The following is a 27,328-nucleotide window of genomic DNA, read 5'->3' as shown; positions in this document are numbered from 1 at the left end:
CGAGTATAAGCATTTCCCGAAACTGTATTTAGATTCGAAGGGTAGTTGAAGGGTAGGATATAGCAGTGAAATTATTAGCTATCGACGGAGGTATAATATTTTAGTAGTCAAGGTAACGATTGAAGTACCTTAAACATTACGTTAAGGTCGATGTACTCTCTGAAACCAATTAGGAAAGAAAATAATAAGTATTTTCTTTGCAATACGTATTTTAAATCGTCCGCGTTAATGATTGCTGTTATAGCTCAGTTACAGACAGATGGGCTGGCAAAATCGCATCATAAAGATTCCTTTTTACTATTTTGATACAGAATTTTAAAAAGGGGAAAAAATGTACCATATAGTAAGTATAGTAGGTACTATTTGCTATACCTACAGATGAAAAATTTAATATAACTGCGTGTGTGATATAGGAGCGGTTCAATCGACTTTCGTCGAACAGCTACGAACTATTTACGGAATGCTTTATAAGCGAGTTCGATTCATACTTCCCTCAGCGAGTCATTCATGTCTACCTGCATAACTTCTAACTCTGTCTAACTCGATCGACATTATTTTAACTAACTTAAAAAAAGAAGAAGTTCTTGAAATTTATGTTTCATTTGTGGAGCAAAATTTAAAATCATGAATAAGTATAATTTTAGAGATTGGTGTACAATTTGATGGTTCTAATGGTAAAGTAGGGAGAAAGGGATTGTTATTAATAGAGACTGAGAATCTCATTGCTAGCAATATACCCAACCAGGTCGGCCTCCTCGCGGTTCTCCCTGGAAAATGTCATGGTTAATTCCTGATGAATTCATCATGATGGGCTAACTGGCCTGTTTTCATTCTCATCTATCACCCTTCACTGGTGCTCCGCCAGCGTATCCCGTTAGCGCAGGCGGGGTTATCATACCATTTTCACCCATTGAAAAAAAAATGGTAAAGTAAATGATTCCTGTTATTTATAAACAAGAATCATGCAATTTAAAGGATATTAGTTCATAATATAATACGTATTCACTAGGTTTGTAATATCTACATTAGATACTCTCTTTTATTTTATGGAAATAGGTGTTATCTTGCAGACGTTTATGTCGTTGTTTATTTCATTAGAATTAATTTGTTTAATTCCGCTACCATTGGTACGCGTGTGAACAGTCGAAGATAATAATAATTCTGTTAGTATAAGTGATGGTCAATCTTCGAGTGTTGGCAGTCACACACATACCTAGTAATAATACTAAAAGGATGATATATATATATATATATATATATATATATATATATATATATATATATATATATATATATATATATATATATATATTGTTTATTCCACTTGAACAATAGATATAGTTAGTTTAGTCAGCGGTTAGTTTAACAACTTGTTAGCAAGGGCTTATCTCTAAATGATGATGGTTATCTTTGTTAATTACTCTTACCAATTTTATAAATGTGAAAATTGTTGCGTGTTTTTCAATGTGAAACTTCTGTTACCTTTTGGCGTCTTGACAACTTTACACCACACCAATTGTCATTAGTGTATCATCATCCATATTATATATGAGTTGGATAAGAGTACAGAGAATTAAACTATAATAATGTATAATAAGCTATTTTTAATATCCTGTAATCTTAGAGCACGTCTCTAAGACGAGGCATAGTTGGTAGCGTGAATATTAAGTCTGTTGGTTTTAAATTTATCCTAAAGTAAGTCCTAAATATAATATGTTTAGAATTACCACAATCATATGATAAAGTCACATTAAACTAAAAAAAAAAATTAAGTAAAATAAGTTTTTGATAGTTTATTGCCGTCATACTTATTTTATATTGTTTAGATACGAATTTCTTCAAAAATGGTACATTAAGGTTTGTTATGGGTCGATAACGCGCACGTGACACGTCTATTATTATTATTGAGAGAAGGGCCTTTTTAGAAAGAAAAAGATCTTTTGTGGTCGCCTTTTTTATACACCTCTAATGTTGCAGGCCTCTATAGGCTATAGTGACTCTTTACCATCAGACGCTGCATTATGTTTGCTTGCTACCTAATAAAAAAAAATTTACAATTCACCTGACCAAAAGTAGCAACCATTACCTATAGATATGAACAGCAACAAGGATATCACATTAGATGATAGTAAATTGTAACAAATGGCAAATCTTTATGGCAATCTGTGGGAGAGGCTTATGTCCGGCAGTGGACGGATAATGGCTGAAATGTTGATGATGAAATTGTAACAAATATAAACAACAAATAGTGGCCTGTGGTACTTTTTATACATCGCTATTGCTGACAAATAAATTGAATGCTTTGCAAGCGATTATGCAAGAACGAATTATCAGCAAAATGTTAAACGATTGAATCGCCGCCTAAGTAAATATGAATAACATGATGTGAACGAAGTAACGAATCAGTGAGTGATGTAAAGCTCTGTAGAAATATTCGGAGTGCGGCTCCCAGAATAATAGGCCGTCATTGGAAAACGCTTTGCATCCCATTCTGCGGTATATGGAACGCATTTCAATTTACAATCACGCTTCGTGGTGATGGATAGCGCGTCAGTTCTCTTTTGCTTATTTTTTTACAACTTGGAATGAACAAACTTACGGCCTGCACCTATTCGTGGTATTCGTTGTTTTCAGAACATTTTTTTTTATACAACTTAAAATGGTAAACAAGCTGATGGAAAGTGGTAACCGTCGCCTATAGACATGAGCGGTACTATGGACATAACAGAGTATACTGTTTCGCCCATGATACCTCCCATGCGTTGCCATTCCTGAGGACGCAGATGTTATTCCTCTGTACCCTGTAAATTCATAGCATATCCCATCCTTCAAACCGAAACACAGCTATGCAAACACAACTGCTTCACGGTAGAAACACGAATGGGTCAGACGTACCCACAAAGTCTCCCTCTGGTAAAGTGAGGTTACAGAGTACGGTAGTAAAAACCGTCATTCTTAGTCCTTTCCTCAGGAATGTCAACACATGAGGGGTAGTATAGGCGTCACAATACATTTTCTGTAATATCTATAGTGCTGATCGTGTTTAAAGTCGATGGTTATCAGTTTCTATCAGGTATGTTGGCAGCTTGTTTGCAATAATAAGTATCGAAAAAAAAATAAGAACCGCATCATGTACGTACCTTTTCATTCATAAAGGCTAAGGTATTATGGCCTTATACTTTATATACAAGTTTAGCTACTTAACAGTAGAAACATGAGTGGAACAGAGACCAATTCAGACTATTTTCAACCGCCTTCAAAAAGAAGGAACTTTTTATTTCGGTGGTATTTTTATGTTTGTTACCTCATAACTCCGTCAGTTTTAAACCAATTTGGAATATTTTTTATTTTATATAAAGAATATACTTAGAAATTGGTTCCATAGAAATTTTGTCAAATTCACTTCAGTGGTTTAGTTTTGACATCAAAATAATTTGTTTTTATCACAACTGAAGTTGTTATTCTTTTTGTCAAAAACTATTGGTTATTGTTCTATTTTTCTCTTCATATAAACCTTCTTCTGACTTCAACGAATATTAAAAAAAAACATTGCTGAATTGGTCTAAGTAGTTTCGGGTTTTTCACTTAACAACATATTTAGCGATTCCTTTTTATATAGTAAGATTAACAATAGTAATATACATAGATATATACGAGCGTATTGCTGATTATAATTAGTCCCTGATATAATTTTATGTATAGGTCTGTATACAGTAAAAGTTTGTACAATGTGTAGTAAAAAGACTCACCCGGAGTATTGACCAGTCCTTCATGGTTTATGTATGGGCATTAGCTCTGTGAGTACCGAAGTGTGCTGAGCTAAAAGCTGTCCTTTCAAGCGGTAAATTGCCAACAGATTTAGGTTAACATCCCTAAGATCAGTTACAGAAAGAATAAATTAACAGAAAATTTCTGTAGTTAATATTTTTCCTTATCTATTAAAATTGATGATACTAGAATCTCATTAGCAGGGCTTAATGTCGACTTTCATATTTCAATTTTAGTTAAAATTGGTGATGATCAAAAATATCTTAGTTTTTTCCGAATCGCTCAAAAGATTTTCGTTACTTTTGCAATGTCGTCGCAGTTCTAAAGCGAATTGAATTGAAAATGAATTTGTTTAGATAATTATTTTTAATCGTGGTTGTAATGGCTTTGGTAAAGTTGCAGGCTAATATACCGCTTTATATTTTGATGGAGTATGTTTGTATTGGTCTGCGCCTTTTCTATATATAATATAAAATATATTTAAGTGTGTCTATGGTACATACCTATCCTCAATATCTACAAACTATGCTTAGTTCAGGCACAGATAAAATACCACTATATTAGTAATTTGGGACTAAAAGGTGCTTTGTGACTATTATTTATATATATTTGGTCAATATAGAAGGTGATTGTATTGCTAAAAATTGTTAATGCACTATAAATTAATACTTCTTAATTATGGAAATCTGTGATTACTATTAAATACTTGCATTAACTCTGAATACAAATATTCCATCCATTACATACATTTGTGAGTTTGTTGCCTATAATGTCTTTGTGGTTTAACACTTAATTTTAAGTTTAGTGGATTAATTACTATAAAATTTGATATACACATATTACATGGGATGGAGAAGGATGTAGGTTACTCTTTATATTAGTCAGTAAAAATACCCCCTGATAAGGACGAAGTTAGGGCCAAAATCTAAATTTATATAAATTCAAACGACGCATTGTTATACGGTAGGCTAGTATTAAAATATCAACTTGGGCACATCTGGTGTTGGTTATGGGGATGTCTATTTTGATGGTATATTTAATTACGTGACTGTTACAAAGCTATTATAGGAGCTTTATTATGTATGTAAGTACATACAGTTTATTAGGGCTTTGCATGACATTTCATAATACGGCTGCCTAATATGTTCACGTATGAATAAATTATTTTAATTGAATCGTATTTTATCTGTGACTAGCTTTTGCTCACAACTTCTTACGCGTAGATTTTGAAGCAATGAAATAGACTACTTCTAAATAGAGCATTATTTTTTTACAATGAATAAAATTTGCATCCGTGCTCGTTCCGTTTTTTGTGCGATTGTTTACTGCCATTATGAGATGGCGCTATGAGATTTGGTTAATTTGATCCTATCCTAACATAAATGTATATCATAACTTAAATTTATACTTTTCTCCCTTATATATATTTCTTCAAAATATCCCAGTACTGAGACCAGTCTCTCACAAATGTTGATATGAAATTTGTAATTAATTAGTTTAATCTGTAGATGGATTATATAATTGCGAGAATTTATATATTTTATAATATAATTGTAACGTATATATTCTATATATATACATATTTAAGAATAATATACTAATGAGTACTAATATTGATATAGTACTAGTTGATATAGTACTTTACACGCAACTTTGAACATGTGACCATGTGAACATGTGACAACCAATATTGGTTGACAAAGATAAGACACTCTGTGACCTATCTCATTCTAAATGTTAGGTAGATGTCAAATTTCATGACGATTGGTTGGCCCTTTAAATCATCAAGATGTAATAAACAAACTTACTTTCCTATTTATATTATTACTACCTTTCATTCCGCGACTTTGTCCGCGCGATCGAGACATGTTACTTGTTCGGGAGAAAAAGTAGCCTATCTAAGTAAAGTCTTTGGGGTCCCATCTATCTCTATACAATAAAATAAAATTTATTATAATTGATTCAGCGGTTTAAACGTTAAAACGTAACAAACAAGCAGACAAATTTACTTTCTTATTTATTATATGTATATCAGTTAAGTATTAAAAATTAGAAGAAGGTGAAGTAGTAGGTTTTTTTAAAGGATGATAATGGAATGTCAACCTCATTTGCGCTAACGCTGGCGGGGCATCAGTGAGGAATGATAGGTATGAATGAAAACACAAGTCAGTTAGCCCATCACTATGAATACAGCACAATACATAGTTATTAGGGGGAACCACGTGAAGGTCGCCCTGACAGGGAATATTGTTGTCAATGGAACTGGTAGTCCGCTTTACTAGCAATCCCTTTCAGATAAATCCACTATTAAATTAAACTAACATATTTCTGTTATTTTAGTTAACTTTTGTAATAAACAGAATAGCTTGAAGTATGCACTAAGTTGGACATTACATACGAGGGACCGTGACTAACTACACCGCTCCAAGGAAACTGTAAGAAGTTTAAATTGTTTGGAAAATTACTGTGGCCGGGGTGATTTACTGGCGCTATCAATTAAACCGAGGAGTAGGCGTTGATGAACTAAATGTATGTAAATTATTCTATGTTGGGACAAAAACATATATGGACAGATTGGGCAGAAACTAAAGTCCACTTACATTTCTCAGATTTTAACGCAGCTTTATAAGGTTTTGTGATTATCACTTCTACTCGTGAGAGTGACGCTCACTGATATTAGGAATTTCTAAGCCCCCTTTTTAAACTAAAATTATATCTTAATAATTTGAAAAATTTGATTTTTGTAAACAAAAACAAAAATTTTCAAATATGGTTAAACTAACTAAACTAATTAAATTAACTTTTTTATACAACGAAGGTAGCAAATAAGCATTTATCCTTTATGATGGTAAACGGTCACTGTAGTCTATGGATGCTTACAATTACTCTTTACCCCCTTTTGAAGAACCCCTACCTTATCTTAAAAATTAAAAAATATATATTATTTATTTATTTATACTATATTGTATCATTTTAAAAAACAATAAATACAATAAATCTTAATGAAAAGTAATACAAAAGGCAGCCTTATGCTAATTATTATTATTTTTGCTTTTATATTTTATTTTTTTTAACTTACAATATGGTAGGATTAGTAGGATTTAAGTCTTAAATTGAATAAAGTAGTTAACTTCATAATTTGCAAATATTATAGAACTTATGTTATTTAATCCAGGTTTATAATAGAGGTGAAACTATTTGGTAACACCTAAATTCTGATTAAGTTTTCACTAAGCCCCTGTTTAAAAGCGACCGTACTTCAAAATTATTGGGTTAATATCAACAAATGACCTGCGACTTAGACTTCATAGCAAAGTTAATTACAAGTCGTTGCTGTCAAAATTAAAGTTTGCTTCCCAGAAACAAAATACAATCTCGACAGAATTACGATAGAACTGACGAGACAAAATAAAGGAATTATCAAATTCGATTCAAAATTTTCGAACACTTTAAATTGTGTTTTAAAAAAATAAACTATTATAACTTTTAGATTTCATTATTAGACTGTGGGCACCACACAGTTTTATAGTGGTTTTTTTTTTAAGACAAACAAGCTCAAACATGACGGATTTATTAGAAATAGTTCACGAATTCTATCGCACCGTTTCATCATGCCGTCATCAGATCAGTTCGATGGTACCATAACATTTTATTACCATAAAATATACATAAATTTCAACGTAATTGAATGTCAGCACACACCAGACAAACATACTAAAATAAGTTAAACAAAATTTTGTATAACAAAAGCAACGGTAAGCAAGCAGTTTGTAACTTTCTCTTTTTTGAAGTTTTATGGAATTTAACAATATATTATTCTTATATTTTTAAGAGAAGTAAATTTAAAATTAAATTAATCGGTTTCAGTACATTTTATGAATTTTTAATGTAATCTGGGAACACAGCAATAACCCTGACCAAGTCGAGCAAACAAAGTTTACTCGTAATTCTTTTTTCATGGTACTTTTAAACTTTATGTATCTTTATTTTGGGTAAACGTATAACTGGAAAAGAGAGGTGGGGGTTTTTTTAATGAAGTTTGATGGCCATTGCAAGCGATATACTCTGTCAATTTTAGCTCTACATGACCCTCCTAAAAAAGAATATGGTTTCGTTCGTGATCAGGCGAATTCGTCATGATACTCATTAGTAGATTCATCATAACAAATATTCATTAGCACAGGTGTAGTTAACATTTCATTCTCATATAATTAAAAAAGCTAAGAGTCTGAAATATTTGCTTATCTTCTTATTCTTCTCTTACGGTAGGCAGAGAGAGGTAATTTCATTGTTATAATGAGAAAGCAACTCTACCATCAATTGACAACCCGTCTTTATAATCAAGTCTACTACAATATCAAGTTCAAAATATCATATAATTCTATTTATTGTGTTCATGACTTCAAAATTAATATTCTCATGTATTATTATTTAGGTGCGAGGCTGTTAGTTACAGATACGGACTTACAATGGATTTGAAGCGGATTAACCACTAATAATACACGTAAATAGAAGAACAGAACTGTGTCAAAGCTGAATTCCAAATATGTCTCTATTATTCGGTGAAAACTATTCATCGAGTAATGTGTATTTATATAGTTTCGAGTTTTGGAGAGCTGTCATGAATTATTTGTAAATATAAAACAATGAATAGTTTGAAGTTGTTATGGAGATAATGGGCTAACACATTTGGCCTTCTCGTAAATCCTGCTAAATCACAAGCTATCATTATTGGCAGCAGCAGGATGCGATGCAGGTTGAATTAGACCGGGATACCGCCACTTTACTACGATGGAGTTCCAGTGGCATACAGTGAGAAGGTTAAGAACCTTGGTCTCATAATGGACGGCACTCTATCTTGGACATGTCATATAAATAAGCTCAGTAGACGCATGCACTTCACATTTCACTCTCTCAAGCGACTTCAATCCTTCTCCCAGTAAATACTAAAATCATGCTCGCACAATCTCTACTACTCCCAATACTTGACTATGCCGACGTCTGTTTTTTGGATGTGACTGAGGAGCTTCTAAACAAGCTGGAACGATTACAAAATCTGGCCATTAGGATCATCTTTGGTCTTCGTAAATATGATCACGTTTCTGCCTTTCGCAACCAGTTAAAGTGGCTTCCTATCTGACTTCGATGTGATATGCACATCCTTTCTTTCCTTTATAACATACTTAATAACCCCAATTCTTCTTCGTACCTCCGCTCTCGATTTAAATTATTACCACCACCAATCCGTCCTAAACGCTCCTGTCAAGTTCAGTCCAGAATTCTCGACCTACCTTTGTGTAGAACACATTTTATGGGCAACTCTTTCTCGTATCGAGCTGCCCAATTATGGAACAAACTCCCTTCCCACATACAAGAGAGCCCTTCAATTACCTCTTTCAAGAAAAGGTTGAAGTTACATTTTCTTTCCTTTGAGTCATAATCTTAATTTATTTATTTTTATAATTGAACTGTCAAACTTTAAAATCATTGAACTAAATTTCTATTCTAGGTAGTATATTCATTTATTTTAACATCCACTGTATAAGTAGGTAGATATTATATTTATTTATAGTATATGTATTTATGTAATATTTTATTATGTATCTTAATATTTTATTTAACTGTATATTTGTTTATGTACACTAAATATTAATAAAGCTGAAGTGCTACCGCTAGCAACATGTTTTCTAACTGCATTGGGTTGACTGGAAGAGATCTCTGTCAGAGATAAGTCCACCCTTGCTCACAATATTTATCAATGCATTAACATTGTAATTTACAAGTGCAATAAAGAATATATAATGTTGAATGAATGGTCTAAGCCGACTGATTGTTGCACTGTATTGGATGTTTATCGAAACTGAACAAAATACTGATTTGGATTCTTAAATATGCAGGTGAAAGAGAATGTGATTGAATGAGAAAAGAACAGTTTATGTAGGGAACGGAAGGATTGTAATAAATATCCGGACGAGTAGATAAACGATCGGAAATCAGAAAATAGAAAACTGCAACAATAGATTCTAAATGATAACCGTGTAAATTAATAATATTATTGTGCTCGTTCTACAGGAATATATATAGTAGATGTCTGTACAAAGAAATAAAAGAAAAAAAACTTTTGCGTTTGAGGACATTTTTGCACTCTTTTATAAGTTTTGTAAAAAAAAAAAAATTATAAAAGTGTAAAATGTTCTCACTAACAAAAAATAAAAAAGCGCTAAATAAATACCTATTCGTAACATTATATAATACACTTATTTATATATATATATAAAAAAAAATTATATATATATAATAATATTATATAATAATATGTCATAATTTAAATACACTTACCAAATAGTATACTCCAAATGGCATAACTACCACAGCTACTAACAAATCGGCCACAGCTAGACTCACTATAAAATAATTCGTTGCAGTCTGCAAACTTCTCTCCCTAGCCACACTCATTATAACTAAAACATTTCCGAATAACGTTAATAAGGGGAACACTAACAACGAAAGTGCCCAAAAGTTATAATTATGCACATCACTAGCACAAGTTCCATTTTCTGAAGTACAGTTCCAGAACGTTCCGTTTAGAGTCATATCGAATCCGTACATCTCACTGATTGAATCGTTAAAGTTCCACGACATCCTGAGGTTTATCGACTCACTTTCGTTGACTTTTTCATTTATAAATGGCCGATTTAGGAAAGTGGCATTAGGATCAGGTGGTCGAAGCTGAAACGCTGTTATTTTGGTGACGTTATGGCAGTCGTCGGCGCACATTGTTTTCGGTAGATCCATTCTAATTTCGCGCGCTTTGAAATCTTCTGTGTCCCCATTCATTATTCAAATTTAGTCTCTGAGCATACGGTTTACTTGATTAGATGGAGGTATAGAGTGACGTTTCTGCGCCACAACGCGGTGCTTTTGTGATATTCGCCTCCATGCTGTCGGCTGCCGCTCATTATTTTCATTCACCATTCTGAAACAGAATTAATTAGCCTTTATCAACAATTTGACTTCATTTCAAGAGATGATGACGACCTCTATGGCATAGTGGTTAGTACATTGCTTTACGTAAACGAGGTTTTGGGTTCGATTCCCTTCGGATTAATTTAGGAAACGAACTTTTCAAAACATTTCGCGTTATGGCCAACATTGATTCAAAGTTTTAATATGTATTAAATTATACTATATTTATTTTATACTCTACTATTTACTACTCCAAAAGGGTTTACGTATTTATTTATCATCACCATCATCATATCAGCCTTATCCTGTCTACTGCTGAACATAAGCTTCGGCTTTGGGGGGTTTTGCCAGTAGTTGCCACGCTTGGCTGATGGATTGGCAACCGCAGTTAGGCTTTCGTGATGTTTTAAGAGAGATGCTGCTGCCCAACCCACGTTCTCCCTTAGTCGCCTTTTACGACACCCTCGAAAAAAAGGAAGGGGTGGCCTATTCTATGCCACACGGCTAATATATATTTGGTTTTTATTTTAAACTAAGTTCTGAAATGTTCATATTAATTACATTTAATTAAGTTTAAAAGTCGACAAAGTTCTTCTGTTCCATTTTGTAATTATTTCGAATGTGGACGTTCTGAGTTCCATTGCCTTGTTTCTCATAACACAGGGTACTCTAATTTGCGGACTGGGAAATTAGTGTGATTAGGTTGCATTTATTATTATACAAGTGTAATCATTACAATTTCTCCCTTGGCCAATTTTATTATACTTAAAAAAATCTATTGTCTGTTCGAAATATTCGCGCCCAATTTGTTCAATTGATTAAATAGTATGCACGCTGGAATAATCATGTTTATTAATAGAAAGTATTGAACAAATCCAACAACGCGGTATCCGCATCAGAACCGCGGATAATGGAGCAAAATCCAATTATTGCGGATCCATAATGGTTTGTGTTGGCCGCGACGGCTCATCAATCTGATAGCTGTCCTATTTGATTTCGGCACTGACATGAAAAATGTATTCGACTAGTGCTTAAGGATAAGTAGATCACAATTCTTAACCGAAGAATAGAGTTTGATTTATAACAATCAATAAAATATTAAAAAAAGAAGCTATTTGAATATTACTAGAGGGAGACTTTGTACAAAAGTCTTCAGATTGGGTACTCTGTCCCACTAGTGTAATTGTTGTGATGCATCTGCACTTACGTGACTGTGTTTGGCAACATAGTTTATACCGTGATGCTCATGGTACTATCCATGTTTATAGGTGACAATTACAAATTTCAGGGGAAAAGGGATTGTTAGTAATAGAGTCTAATAGTCCCATAACTAGTAATATACTCTATCAGGTCCTGGAACCCATCGTGGTTAATTCTTGTCGAATTCGTTACGATAGGCTAACTGAATTGTACTCATATTCACCTATCATCTCTCACTGGTGCCCGCCACTGTATTTCGGTATCGCAGGTGGGATTACCATTCAATTTTCATTTATTAAAAAACCAAATCGTCGATAAAAGTGCCGGATTAAATAATTTGTTTTTAAAATGCTTAGAATGTTAAAAAATCTAATAGCCTATCTGATAAAAAGTAGTAACCGATGCCTATAGACATGTTGATATTACGATCTCGTATATATCACCAAAGTGATGATAATACGCGGTGATTCATCATATCAGCTTTAAACTGTTCAGTACTGAACATAAGAGCATGGGGTGTTTTGCCAGTAGTATACGCGGTGATATGCGGTTGGTAAATTGTAGTGCGTTGTAATATGAGAACCTCGAAACTTTTGCAGACTGCGGCACGGGACCGTGTGTCAAGCATGTTACAGTTGCAAGTTATGATAATAAAATATATTATTGTAGTCACCTTTATTAAATAACCAAATCCCTCGATCCTTAAAGTTATAAATGCCATGTCATGTACAAGAGAAAATATGTAGTTATTTTATAAAAGTTTGGTACAATTATGGGTCAGTTGTCACAAGGGAAACCAATTCTTGTGCTGAAAGCTTACCATGAAATATTTTCTGAAATTTCGGGTCCAAACAAAACACAAATGTGATGTTATGATTGCATAACATACACCGTTTAAAAATATTAATAATGTTAAAACATCGTTCCTTTGGATTTTTATGGTAGAATTTATGACGAATGAAATGTTATGCTCTATTTACTGGGCCGATTTTGATATAAACAAAAACACGAAATTGAGTCTAAAAATTCGAAATTTTATTTTATGGTAGACCTCCAGCTCCCTAGATAAAACGAATCTGTTAATAATTGTTATTACATGGAACAGCAAAATGCCTAACGTTGCTTTCTCGTTTTACTCGCATGTGAAAGCGATAATGAATTTATCCACAGATTCACTTTTCTAGAGCAGTAGCTTCATTAGATATACAATTCATAATTCGGTATTAATGATAGAATAAATTAATAATATGCCGAATTATTACATTTTATCGTAACGCTCCAGAATCATTTTACGGTATATCCAAAAAAGTACTTTGCATATTTTTTTTTTATTAAGTAAGTTTTAAAGAGCTTAATTACACTATGGGCTAAATTATAATTCTCTTTTCATAAAATTTTCAAAAGTATTTACATAAAAATTGGTGGAAGTTCGATATGGACAAATGAATTTTTGTAACATCAGGTAAATTGTATAATTTATTTATGTAAATTTTTTTCAATAGATGGTTTTTTTAATGGGTGATAATGAAATGGTAAACCCCACCTGCGCTATCAGTATACGCTGGTAGAGCACCAGTGAGAGATAATAGGTGACGATGAAAGCAGAACAGTTAGCCCATCGTGCCGATTTCTGCTAGAATTAACCACGATTGTTTCCAGGGGTAACCGCGTGGAAGTCGACCTGATAGGGTGTATTGCTAGCAATGGGTCAGTTGGACCCCATTACTAACAATTCCTTTCCCCCTTCTATAGATGGTTAGCATCCTCTATTTCATCTTTGTGTATGGCGGGTGTATTTTGGCTTAAAACAACAATTCAGTGTGCCAAACATGTCTTCTTGTAATTTGGATAAGAGCCATAAACTCTCGGACCAATTCAATTTATCTTGAAATTATTTTTTCATTGATACTAGTAGTACGGATGTGATGCACAGGGACGAAAATAATGTAGTAAAAAAAGAATTATGTATAAATTGAATGTGGGTAGCTATAAAGATAGCGAAAGCCCTAAAAAGAAATGGGTGCACTGTGTGAAAGATAACATAGCGAGAATTCATTTAGTTCGCAATTTTGCTCAGCAATACGTAATTACAACTGCACTGTAGGCTGCGTGAAATTAGGAAATGCTATAATAACAAATTATCATATTACATTATATATATTATTATTAAGTTGTAGCATTTCAGCTGCCCGCTAACTACATGCTTTCCAACTGTATTGGGTTGAGTGGAAGAGATCTCTGTCAGAGATAAGTCCACCCTTGTTCACAACATTTGTAAATGCATTATATTACATGTAATTTACAAGTGCAATAAAGAATAATAACAATATATATTCACACACTATATATGCACGATTGCCTGTATACAAAAGCTTTAAATTACTCAGCGAGATATGGAGAGAGGTATGATTGAAGTTTCTGACAGAATCCGAAATGAGAATATTCGGAAAAGAACAAAAGTCATTGATATAGTCCGAAGGATAAGCAAGCTGAAGACGTAAGGGGAAGAAAGGTTCTTTAGTAGCGACTCTGTATGAGTAAACGCAGTGTAGGTCGACCACCCACTAGATGCAGTGACGACCTCAATTTTTTAATAACACTGAGGTGGTAAACAAACAAATGCATTGCAGGAAGTCAGTGGATGCATTGAGGACCGTTCCCCGTGGCAGTTTATGATGAGTCCAGCAGTGGACAGATAATGGCAGAGATGAGAATGATTATCTATTCAACGTTTCGAATGATAGCCATAAATATTTCTTAGATCTATATCGTATAAATCTTTTTATTTTTTAATAATGGTATCAATATCATTATATTTTTGTAGTGTTGTGAAAATTATTAAAAATTCTTGTGAGTAAATATATACATACATACAAGTTCAACAATATATCATCATTTTTTTTTTTTTTTTTTCTTTTTCTAGTCTGCTAATTGGCAATCTGTTCCTTATAGAACAATAATCCATCTGCTGTCCGGATGTCAGGTTTAAATTTTGTCAATAAATGATGAGGCCAATCCATTAACCAGCTCTCAGTCTCTGCCTGTAGATCTTTCTACCAGTCCTTGGATACTGTGTCTTTTTAATCGAGAGAAACTCATCATAATCATCATTTTTGCAATATATCCAGTCTCTCATTCATATTAAGCCAGAAAGTATGATCTTGCGTCATTTGTACCCAGCAACACCATACAATACTCTTGAGATCCTCACTCTAGCTCACAATATATTTTATATCACAGTTTATGTTATCGTAAAGATATGCGCCTTCTAAAAAAGTAAAAAAAGGATCTTGGTAAGTATAAAATTTTGGAGCCAAGATATAAATGTGAAAAATTGAAAGGGTTTTGACCACTTCGTCTGAATAATTTAAACGAGTTTCGAAGGTAAGTATATAATAAAATTCGTAAGGTATGTTTAGCTGTTGAATAGTCATTCGATCGAGGTGTTCTGTTAATAATTTAAGATCTTAATCCGAAAAAAAAACGGTCTTTGGTTTTGACCAAATTAGTATGGGCACAGATAACATAATACTATATTAGTTAAGTGAGACCAGTTTGACAATTAATCCTGTCTATTAAAAAAACGATTTATCAAAGTTAGTTAAAAATACAATTCATCGAGACTATTCAGGGAAGGTCAGATAACATTTTTATGTAAAACTACTATCCCTGTAAGGGGCCTAGCGGGGAGATAGACAGGGAAGTTAAGCAATTTTTTTTATAATTTTATCATATAACTTGAAATTGCTTATAAGCTAGCAATTCAAATAATGGAAAGTGGTAAATGTCTAGAAAAATACAGTACTATAGACATTACAAAATACACACCAATATCTTATACATTGTCAATTCAATATAATCGAAATTCTGAGATAAAAGTGTTAAGTAGAGATAACACTGAACGTTTTATTCGTTCTGCACTCGAGATGTAGCTAATGTTAAAACACTCGACACGTAATTGTGCGGCTTTGGCAGAACATTCGAAGACAGGGACCTTCATCTAAATTGTACGTAAACAGTGACATAAACTAATTTAGCCCTTTTGCGCCTATCTCACTAATTGAATCACGTTGTTGACTAAGATAAAATGAAAATTCTTGATAAGCCTCAGCGGTTCTTTTCGCGTTGAAATCTGAATTTATATTTTGTAATACAAATTGCTTATTTAACTTTTTATGCCGCTCCAGTAGGATACATTTAAGTTTTATATTGCCCTTCTGACGATAATTAAAGTTATAACTTCCAGGGAAACCTTTTTTCTTCGGTCTCAATCGCAACAAAGTTTTTTTTTTATTATAATTTTAAAGGGTAAAAGAATTTTTTACCTGTAATAATTATCAAAATAAAAGAACAACTACTATTTTAATTTGTGGCTCTATGGTTCAGTTAATATGTTATTTATGATTCCGGCCTTTTAGTCTGTTATGATAATCTCGCTCAAATATTTTGATTAGTAGTTTTGTGAGCCATTCAATATATGTGTATATGTTAATAATAAATGTGGTCCCATACAAATATCTTGCTGATGGAGAAAACGTGCGTATACTTATTGGAGTATAGGTGTAGTCATTGACATACAAGTTTAGTTTAGTTATAGTATACATGAAACTAAACAACTTTTGTTAAAAAGAATTTAAAAATTTCAAAATAGTTTTAAACATTTTACAAAACGACTATGATTACGTGATCAATTTAGTATAAAACATTCTGATTTTTTAACAGATTTTGACTTGTGGTAATTTGTTAAATTTTATAAATTTATTGGATTTTGACTTATTAAATAATAATTAATATTATAGAAATAATTTATATCTTTAGAAATTAATAAATAAGAAGTGCGGGAATTTTCTAATTATTCGATAAAACTAAGATTAAAATATGATGCAATACATGTTTATTTTACAATATTATATATACAACTATATTGACTGTATTTACATAATATAACAAAGAAAGAACACTTCGACCTATATGTACAATATAATTCGGGAAGAACAACAAATTATGTAACGTTCTGTTTATAAAATGAACGTAGTTCCGGGCAAAACTATATGTTTCCATATCTTTTATTTCTACACCAGTCCGGTCTGATTTTATTACAATTTTATGTTAAATAAACTCATATATTTAAATTTTCTCCACTATTACCTTAAACAGTCAATATGTATTCCAAACAAGGGGTATTGCAAAATTTGTTAGGTCCTAATTCCGAGGTAAATGTTTCCGAAGTAAATTTAACACAAAAGAAAATTACTAAGTACGTGTGTGTGTTTTTCAGAATTAATAATAATAAATAATAATAATATTTCCTTTTATCTGTAATTTTTTTAAATGTTATCATCATCATAATATCAGCTGTTAATCGTCCACTGCTGAACATAGGCCTTCCTCATAAGGGGGTTTTGTCAATAGTTACCACACCTGGCAGGCGGGTGGGCAACAGCCTTAGGCGATGTTTTAAGAAGGACACTGCTATCCTTTCCTCGACAATTAAGTTTCATTAGTCTCTCTTACAATACCCACGGGAAAGGAAGGAGTCATCCATTCTATGCCGGGCCTACACGGTGATTTTAAATATTATAATATTTTTTAATATATATATATATATATATATATATATATTTATTCGACTACTCACTATAAGTAGGTATACATTATATTTCTTTATTATTCAATCAATGATTTTAATAACGTTTAGTTCGTGTTTGCCTACCCATTAATTATCTAGAAGAAAATTTATATTTGGTATAGTCTAGACTATACCTAATATAAATTTTCTTTAACTACATGCGGTAGCTTTTGGCTTACTGTTGCTATATATATTTAGTTATTAAGTTATTATAATTGCAAGCTTCTCTTAGGACAAATAAATAAATAACAATATCTATCCTTTTTTTATACGAGAAGCAAATATTTAATGTATTTGGTCCATTGTTTTAGATATTTAAACGTATGAATAAATATACACTGTAACAACTTAATGGAAATGTAACAATCAAATAATTGACCCGAACATAAGACGGTCTACTGACGTCCAATTTGTAAGTAGTACAAATCAATAATCTATTAATTGATTGAATGTTTTCATTTGTTACTTATTTCATTGTGGAGTATTTTTGAGATAATTTCAACAAAACTTAGTTACTTAAGTAAGTTTTTTTTATGTAACTTAGAATGGCAGACAAGCTGATGGTCCACCTGATGGAAAGTGGTAACCTATAGACGTGAGCAGTACCATGGGCATAACAGAGTATACTGCTTCGCCCATGATACCCCCATGCGTTGCCATTCCTGAGGACTCAGGTGTTATTATTCTGCACACTGTAAATTCACATATCCCACTCTTCAAACCGGAACATAGCTATGCAAACACAACTGCCTTACGGTAGAAACGCGAATGGGACAGTGGTGCCCAAGGAAACTACAAAAATCTCTTGTAAAAAGTTTCATTGAAACAGATTATACTATAGTATAGTACATACGAGTACACTCATTAATAATTTAGTATATTTCCAACGCGTAAATAATACTCAATAATTAAGATACAAAAGTGCCACATAATTTCTTCCTCTTTATGATCGTATTACAACCTATTTCCGTTAAGTGTTATTGATCAGAGAATATAATTATATCTTTCACTCTTGTATAAATTTATGAAACTGTTATTATAGTCACTAACAATGGTTGTAACCTTATTCTGAATTGGGCCAGTAAAATCTGTCGTCACGAGCAGTCTTTACACCATTTTAAGTATGAAATCATAAGATTTTATTATTAAAATTTATGTTTTATTTTTTTTAATAGGAATTTTATGAACTTACTATGTTTGTCTTTTCCGACAATTGTCTCGACTTCATCTTCTTCAGGGGGCTTTTTGCGTTACAGCGTCTCGTTTATATTACGTACTGTAGTTCTCAGAGCCCGTAAGATACCGGTGCGGGCGGGATTGGCAAAGGAGATATTTTAAATTAAGTTAAAATCCTTGTTATTCATATATATGTACGTATGATCGTAAGTATGAAGTTAAATGATTTTTGAGATGGTTATGAAGTTTTTTTTTAAGTTATTATAGCAAGTAATGAATTGGTCATATAACAAAATATGGAAATTTCATTATCTCTAAATGAGTATATTGACATGAAAAAATCTCAAACCCAGATGTTTTATATTAGGAGAAGGAGCATTACTTAAAACAACTTATTTTGAAATTACACTGATAATTCTAGTTTAAAGGAGTATTTTATGTACTATATAAAGGTAGCTCTGTAATGAAAGTATCGGTGTAAACATGAAGAATCTCTAGGGTATAAAAAAAATACCGGTCAGGTGCGAATTGAACGTGATCGGGATATATTTACTGACCGGGATAAAAATAGTCTATGCCCTTTTCCATCCCATATAATACGTGTATACCAAATTTCATAGTGATTTAAGCTTTAAAGGTGTCAAAAAGTAAAAAAAAAAAAACCAACTCACATTCAAATTTATAATATTAGTAAGGATTTAAAATCATTAATTGAGTTTGAAATTTGACAGGTAGATAATGGAAACGGGCAATCTCATGAAATACGCTCTCTTAATGATTAAACCGGGAAATTTCCAATAATGTCTATCGACTAACGTATTTGAACGTGTTATTTTTTAATCTAAACGTGAGTGTTGAATGAATGAATTAATTAGTATAGTTTATTTGCATTGTACAATATAAGGAATAAACAAGAAAATTAATAAATGTATAGATACAGTTGTATAAGTACAGTAAGGCAATCTTATTACTAAAAGCAACCTTTTCAAGATAATTTTAGAGTAAAAGACTAATTGTTGTACAAGTAGGTAGTACAAGTAGGTGTAGATATAAAATATTGTATTTTATAATTATGAAATGAAATAACTGCTTAGAAACATTGAGGAAAATAATTTTAAATACCTATATATAATATTAATCTAGAACTATTTTAGATCAACTTAATTGATTTAAAAGACCGCGAAATGTTTGTATCAGAATGATTGTTATTGGATTGCAAAAGAGTGGATGAAATATTTGGATATTGCAAATAATAATTTTTCAAATTTCGCAATTTAGCAAATATTTTTTTAATCGTCAAGATTTAAAATTACTTCACTTTATAGTAAATACAATCTTCAATATCCCATTTGATTGATCTCTATATCTTCAATAAGATTTCAGATTTTGTAATCGAGATGAGCGTCTAAGATTTCATAGAAATTGGCTTTTCAAAGTATGAAACAAGCGCTACAAATACAAGAGATGAGAATTTAGATTACATCATTTACACATAGTACCTTTACAAATACTTGAAAAACCGTCTTTAATATTCACTTTTTGTGATAATCATCAAGCCAAATCTTTTATTGATCAGAGATGATTATCTCGATCAAAAAATGTATTTTTTTATTGAAGATACACAGGGGACTGATCGGATTGAAGGATTTATCTATTTAGTATAAAGGGTAAGTTTTCTGCAGATTTTAATCTGATAGTTATAAAGATTTAAGCTGTTTATAATAATAAGAAATACGGCCACAAAAGCGTATTGTGCAATCGTAGTTCGTATCAGAATTTACAAATGTCGTATGTAAGCTGACGAAGCTCTTTATAACCAAAACAATTATGTAAAATTCGTCAAGTTTACACAGGTTAAGCCACGGGCGACAGCTAGTGAGCTGTAATTTATTACACATAAATAATTTTAAGCATCAATCAAGAGCACACGACAGCTGCCCTTACAGGGAAATGACAAATTACTGCTCTATCTAATTCCGGATTTTTATAATGTTAATTTGTAATATTTGCGCCACATCGTGTCAGTTTTATCATTTGATTTTATTAATATTTAATTTATTAATACATGACTATGTTTATTTGTATTAATTTGGATGGTTTTTTATGCATAATATAAATGTATTTAAAAAAAGAAAAAAATTAAGTACATATGTCTATTTACTTGTCCTATCCACAGCCGTGTGGTTCTAGCATAGAATCGGTCACCCCTTCTTTGCCTGTGGGTGTCGTAAGTGGCGACAGAGGGAATTTAATGGTCGAGGAGAGGGTAGCAGCGTTCCTCTTAAAACATCACCAAATGCCAACCCGTCTGCCAAATGTGGCGACTACTAGCAAAACCCCTCTTATAGGGACGCCTATATTCAGCGGTGTACAGTTAACGGCTGATATTATGATTTGATCATTTGTCTAATATTTCTGTTACAGTATAATCTCTGCTTAATTAGAAATATCTCTATGTCCAGTGATATTTATTTAATTGTATTTAAATGTGTTCGCGACATTGTAATTTCTTTATGTAAAAATGTATAGTTTATAGCGATATTTTATAGTTATCTTTAAGTATTGATTGTTAGCATAAGTAGTCAGTTTTTAATTATTTAAATTATTATTTGTGTAGTTATTTATATGATGTATGCTTTAGTTTTTAAGTGAAATAAAACATTTATTGTGTCGAGTCCTTAATTACCCACCGTAGAAATAAGGAAAAAATTGTAAACATTAGCAATAAGAATGGTTGTAAACTTAAATAAATAGACACCAAATGGTGCCGCTCTGAAGGGTCACGCGTCCCTCTCACACTCGCCCCGTCCCGCTCGCACAGACTCACCGACGTGAGTTAGTACTAGTTATTGTGCGACTGGGCGGGTATAAAAATAGGCCGCATACCGTTGAGCGGCATGCACTCCCAATCCGATAAAGGAACTAGGAGAAACTCTTCAGAGCGAAACCGGGAGCTTCAAGAAAAGGAATACAGTCGTTTCTCTCCAGCCTGATCCAGCACCCTATAGTCCACGCTCACCGAACGGGTCAAGCTGCCCCGTTCAAAATGTGTAAATTTTTCAACCTGTGTCTTTTAATTTCTGTATTATAGTTTAAATGAAATACATGTATTTTTCTTAACGTTAATGACGTTCCTGGTGTTACAGGAATTCACAGGCTACGGTAATTCCGTTTATCATTAGATGGGGCGTGTGCGCTTATTTACTACCACAGTAGTATAAAAAAGTGTTTTTTTTTTCTACCATCTGTAAAGATTATGTCATAATCGTTTTTATTTTCTTAAACATTGTTTTTTGTATAATGATTTTTTGTAAAAATACATATTATTAATCATTAACGTTATAATTGACATTCTCCATCCACAATTATTACACTGATATTATGTATGTATAGACATTCGTTGGCATATGTACAAAACAAATATGCAAACATTTCCAAATCCCAGTTGATTTATTTCTCTTGTGAACTTTTCGTTTCTTATTATGCTGGGTCAATTGAATGTGCAACATGTATACAGCAAAAAGGGGAAAGAGAATCATATTATAATTGTGTATGTATCGAAATGAGATTAAGTCTTCAAAGGGCGAGTCGCTTTCGCTGCGTAAGTAAATTGTATGCAAATAGAAGGTTAATTCCCTATAATATACGTAGGCAAAACGTTACACTGGGAATAATCCAGTGTAACGATTCAGTATTCCATTAAAATTATTTTTTGAAGGTAGGTAACGACGAATGAATAAAATTTTAGGTGGAAATTTGAAAATAGTAAGGAGTTTTACTCGATTTGAATATCTACTGCCAATAAACAAACAGTCCATCTATTAGATAGTTGCTTAGACTATAAAGTATTTCGTTTATTTTATGGGTGAAAATGGAATGGCAACCTCGCCCGCGCTAACGGGATACGCCGGTAGAGCACCAGTGAAGGGTGATAGATGAGAATGAAAACAGGCCAGTTAGCCCATCATGATGAATTCATCAGGAATTAACCATGATAGTTTCCAGGGAGAACCGCGACGTGGTCAAGCTGGTTGGATATATTGCTAGCAATGGGATTCTTAGTCTCCATTACTAATAATCCCATTCTCCCAAAGTATTTAGTTTGGTCATCTAAAAGTAAGAAAGTGTTAGAGAGAAACAGAAAAGTGGGACATTAACATTAACCTACACAATATAAGCTGCAAGCTGATTTGTCAAGATTATGAACAAAATAAATTCTTATTATTTTTAAATTTTGAAGTATAATTAGTTTTATGTGAATGCAGTTGGTTAGAGTGACTGTTTCTAAAAAAAGCATATTTCTACGTAATTATGCTTTAAATTATTATATTATTATTATTTATATTTAGCCCTGTTACAGTACTGCTGAACATAGATCTCCCCATAAGACTTCTTACGACACGCACAGGAAAGGAAGGGGTGCCCTATTCTATGCTGGGACTATAAGGCATAGAATCCGAATTAATGCGAGTAAAATCGTTAGATACACTTAGTAAGTAATAAAATCAAAACATCATAGGAGTTGTTATTATAATTTAAATGACATAACATTGAATCATAAATTTATTTTTCGCTTTTTTTATAAAATGTAAACATTTGCGTGCCTACGTCGCTTAAGCCAATTAAACTGGTGCCACAATAGTACTGTGGCTTTTATTAAAAAAATTAAGACTGTTTAATGTAAATAAACTCGTTTTATTTTATTTCATTTTATTAATAATATAAATTTATAATATTAGCAAGAGGTAAAGTTGAATATCTGCATCTTTCTATTATGAAGGCGAATGAGCTTCCATTGTGCACGAAGGTCGCGCAAATAAAATAGATTACCGACGGAACGGTCCGAGTAATGTTAAATAGGAGTCAGCGAAACGACATTTTATTGACTTATGGAACGTTTGATTGATCCTCGAAACGCTCTTAGACACATCAAAAATGTAAATATTTTTGATGCGTCTAAGAGCATTTCGAGGATTTTAACCAAAAATGTTGCTAAAAATATTTACCTTTAAATTTTTTTTTCATATCAATCATAATTAACATAATTTAAACGTTTAAACGTTGGACATATTTAAGTCGTCAAAATATTTCCACCTTAGAAATTGTAGTAGGCAGGTACTTATATTTCTGAAAGGTTACTTCTGTGATGTAACGAATGATTTAAATAACCAACTTCAAAAAGAAGGAGGTTTCGTAATTCGTTTTTTTTTGGTCTTAGAATTTTTTTTTTATCTGAAATAATATACTCATATGCGTCATATAAATGTTATCAAAATCGGTTCATTAGTTTAGTGCATGGGGGTATCATGGGCGAAACAGTATATGTATATCTAAACAGTTTATCTGTTATGCCAATGGTACTGCTCATGTCTATAGGCAACGGTTACCACTTTCAATCAGGTTGGCCGTCAGCTTGTTTGTCATTCTAAGTTGCAAATAAAAAAAATCTGAGCTCTTACATTACTAAAAGTTCATATTGCTAATATAGTATCTTTGGTCATTTTATTGGTTGTCTTGAAAATATAAACTTCTCATGATTTGCAAAGACGTGTTCAATAAGGCGACAAAAATAAAATCAACACTGCTGTATCAGTAATGCAGTTGAGCTGAGTTTAGAAAAAATGAAACAATTATTTCAGTTTTGATTTATTTCTAATTTTTATTTAAATATGTGGTTAATAATGGTTATTAATGGAATAATGAATAATTAATACTCACCTACTAACATTCTAAAAATCATATGTAAAACGATTTTATCAACAAAATATGAAAACCTCTTTGAATCCATTCTTTCAATAGTTTTCTTGAATCACTAATTAAGTAGGTACTATAATATGCGTGTATTACTGAATATCACGGTTTCAGACAATGTACATATTATTAAATATATAACTTGTAAGATTGTTTAAATTATTTCTTAACACTATATAAAAAAAAAACACAAACTTTTTCTTTTGTACACAATGCACTATAAAACATAGTCGCCAGTACAAATAAACCGAATCAGAGGCGTCAAGCTTGACCACGTCTAGTAATGTCTTGAATGGAATTGAATTAGTGTCGCAGGACCCTCTGTTAATGGATGTTACGTATAGAAATTGATACGTTCAGAGAAGAAAGTTTTACTACGTTTCATGATATTTTTTGATTTATAAATGTACATTTTTTTAATTTTTGTCATGGGATATTGACAATATTATAGTGTTCTAATACTCTCAATATCTAGGCCTACGTAAACCTTACAGTTTATCATATAAATTTGTTTATCTCGTCGCATCACAATTTTTGTAGTTACATTTATATTTAATGTGAATATTATTAAATAATTATTCAGAATTGAAAAAAATCGAGAATTTCCATTTTATTAATGGCATAAACTTAACGCAATTTAATAGTTCAGTTGTTATTTACGATAGTATTATTACATACGTATATTAAATAAAATTTAAATCATTTATATTATTGAAATACATGTATAAGTATAATAACTTCGGAGACTATTATTTATTTATTTTATAATATTTAGATGTTTATTTAGCTAAAATTACACTTTAAAATATTATAATAATTACGTAAATTAAAACATAATGTCTAAATATAATATGTTAATTGGTTCACTTATACGAGTGTTAAAAAAACACAACCGATACGTTTCGATTCTGCCAATAGAATGACGTAGCTGGCTAACTAATGTGCTTACAGGTGAAAGATAAAGTGCATCTACCTTCATAAATATACGAAAATATCACATGATTATTACAAATTATTGTATTTTTATTTTCTTGAACGGAGTGATTAATCTGTACATCATAGTATTATGATATTGTTTGTGATACAGCTGTTATTTTATATAAACCGTAGTTATATTAATCAAAATACAATTTTTATTGGCACTTATAAAATATTTGGTTATTTTATAAGAGCCAAAAAAGTTATATTTAAGCTAATTAACAATAAGAAGTATGTTTTTATGAATACATAAATATATTATAATATTATACGTTTGACTTCTATCCTCGACTGTACACAACAATTGCGGTGCACAGACAGCCAGTCATGAATAATTGAAGCGTCTGTTGTCGGAATGCTATATGTTCTTGAGTGTGAGTTATGTATTCATCATAGGATTATAAATGATGAACCTAATCTTAAGGCGATAACCTAAAAAAACACTATTACAGTCAGTTTTAGAACTTAATGAAAAGGGTAATAAGTATTTTATTTTTTAAAAATATGTCATAAATATACTTTCTAAATGAAATCTAATTGTTTATTCGTAATAAATAAACTCAAAAACTAAATAATAAATTACATAATTCTTCCATTTACATAAAGCTACATTATTAGTGAATAACATAGGATGTATATTAAAAAAAATAGATTTTTAAGTAAGGAAAGTATCAAAAAATTACCTATTAAAGCTATTATAAAATACTAATTTTTAGTTTTTTAAAGTCTCGTCTTAAATTCAGGAGCTCGACTTTTAATAAAAAATCGAAACAATAATTTAATCGACTTGTGATTTTAATTTTTATACTACGAATGTAGCAAATATACTTTCAGCCAGGAATATCACGTGCTCGTTGCCGACCTTGAAGAAACCTTAATACGCTTTTTTGAAGATCTTTTTGATTTGCACCACTATTGGATGTTAGAAGACTGCTTTAGAACTGACTCAATTATTTGTTTATTTACATTTTTATTAAATTCTACCGGAACAAACGATACTACTCTTTTTTATCTCTAGGATGTGTAGTAAGAGGTGATTAAGAAAACAAACCACAATACAAAATGCAAGAGAATGAAGGAAAAGTCGTCAACATGACCTCTTATTTTATCCATAGATATGGGCATGGAAGATGTTTGTTCAGCAGTGAGATAATGCTTTTATATAGTATAATTTTTTTAAATGTAAGTAATGATTTATTTGTACCTAATTTATTTTAACTCACTACCTCGTTCTTGTGACCGAGACTTTGTGATTACATAACTGGGATAAGTAATAGTTCTTTACTTTTCCCCATTCCAGATGCTACAGTTAATAACTATTGGTTGAGATTTTAGAATACCATCAACAAACAAACACTTTTACATTTGTAATAATATTAGTGAGCATGTATTAAAATAACGTAGCTGTGTAGACATAATTTTATGTAGGCATTGTATATAGCGGCGCTAAGGTCATGAATAATTGAAGTTTGCCTGAAATTGTACGTGTTGAATGAATATACGTTTCTTTTAGACGCTCGTTGTATACAAGTGTGATGAATAATTCAATATAATTGTATATTTTTTTGTCTGTGTACGAATTTTTATCCATGCAAATTCTGAGTTGGTTGTTAATGAGTTACTAGAAGTACTTATTTCTTATGGTCTAAGTCCAGCTGTTGTAAATGAATGCATATTGTCTTCGTTAAAACATTCAACCGACTCAGCCATTCGGCGATCTTTCCGCAGAGAGGATTTTATTTTAATTAATAAACTTATGAATATTATAACGGAAGTTGGTACTTGTCGTAATTATTATAATTGAATATTATAAATTAACTACTATCTATTTATCAAGTATCATTATAGTTCATTAAAAAG

The 27,328-nt window shown here is 31.6% G+C and overlaps 1 protein-coding gene across 3 annotated transcripts in view; it reads right to left on the bottom strand.

The window, feature by feature from the left end:
* Positions 1–24,773, bottom strand: part of LOC113519115 (dopamine D2-like receptor) — a 54,165-nt gene extending 29,392 nt beyond the window's left edge. For all 3 annotated transcript variants that reach the window (XM_052893273.1, XM_052893279.1, XM_052893282.1), the window contains exons 1-2: positions 24,458–24,773; positions 10,108–10,744 (exon numbers count right to left, since the gene is read on the bottom strand). In XM_052893273.1, coding sequence (XP_052749233.1) covers positions 10,108–10,605 — 498 coding nt within the window. In that variant the 5' untranslated portion in view covers positions 10,606–10,744; positions 24,458–24,773. The remainder of the gene's footprint in view (positions 1–10,107; positions 10,745–24,457) is intronic.
* Positions 24,774–27,328: the final 2,555 nt, after the last annotated feature.

This window comes from Galleria mellonella, unplaced genomic scaffold (assembly GCF_026898425.1).
Source record: "Galleria mellonella isolate WM207_F2 unplaced genomic scaffold, CSIRO_AGI_GalMel_v1 utg113, whole genome shotgun sequence".
In the NCBI taxonomy this organism is placed as follows: Eukaryota; Metazoa; Arthropoda; class Insecta; order Lepidoptera; family Pyralidae; genus Galleria; species Galleria mellonella.
Note: the sequence above shows the minus strand (reverse complement) of the source record. Positions and strands in the feature narration are given on the sequence as shown.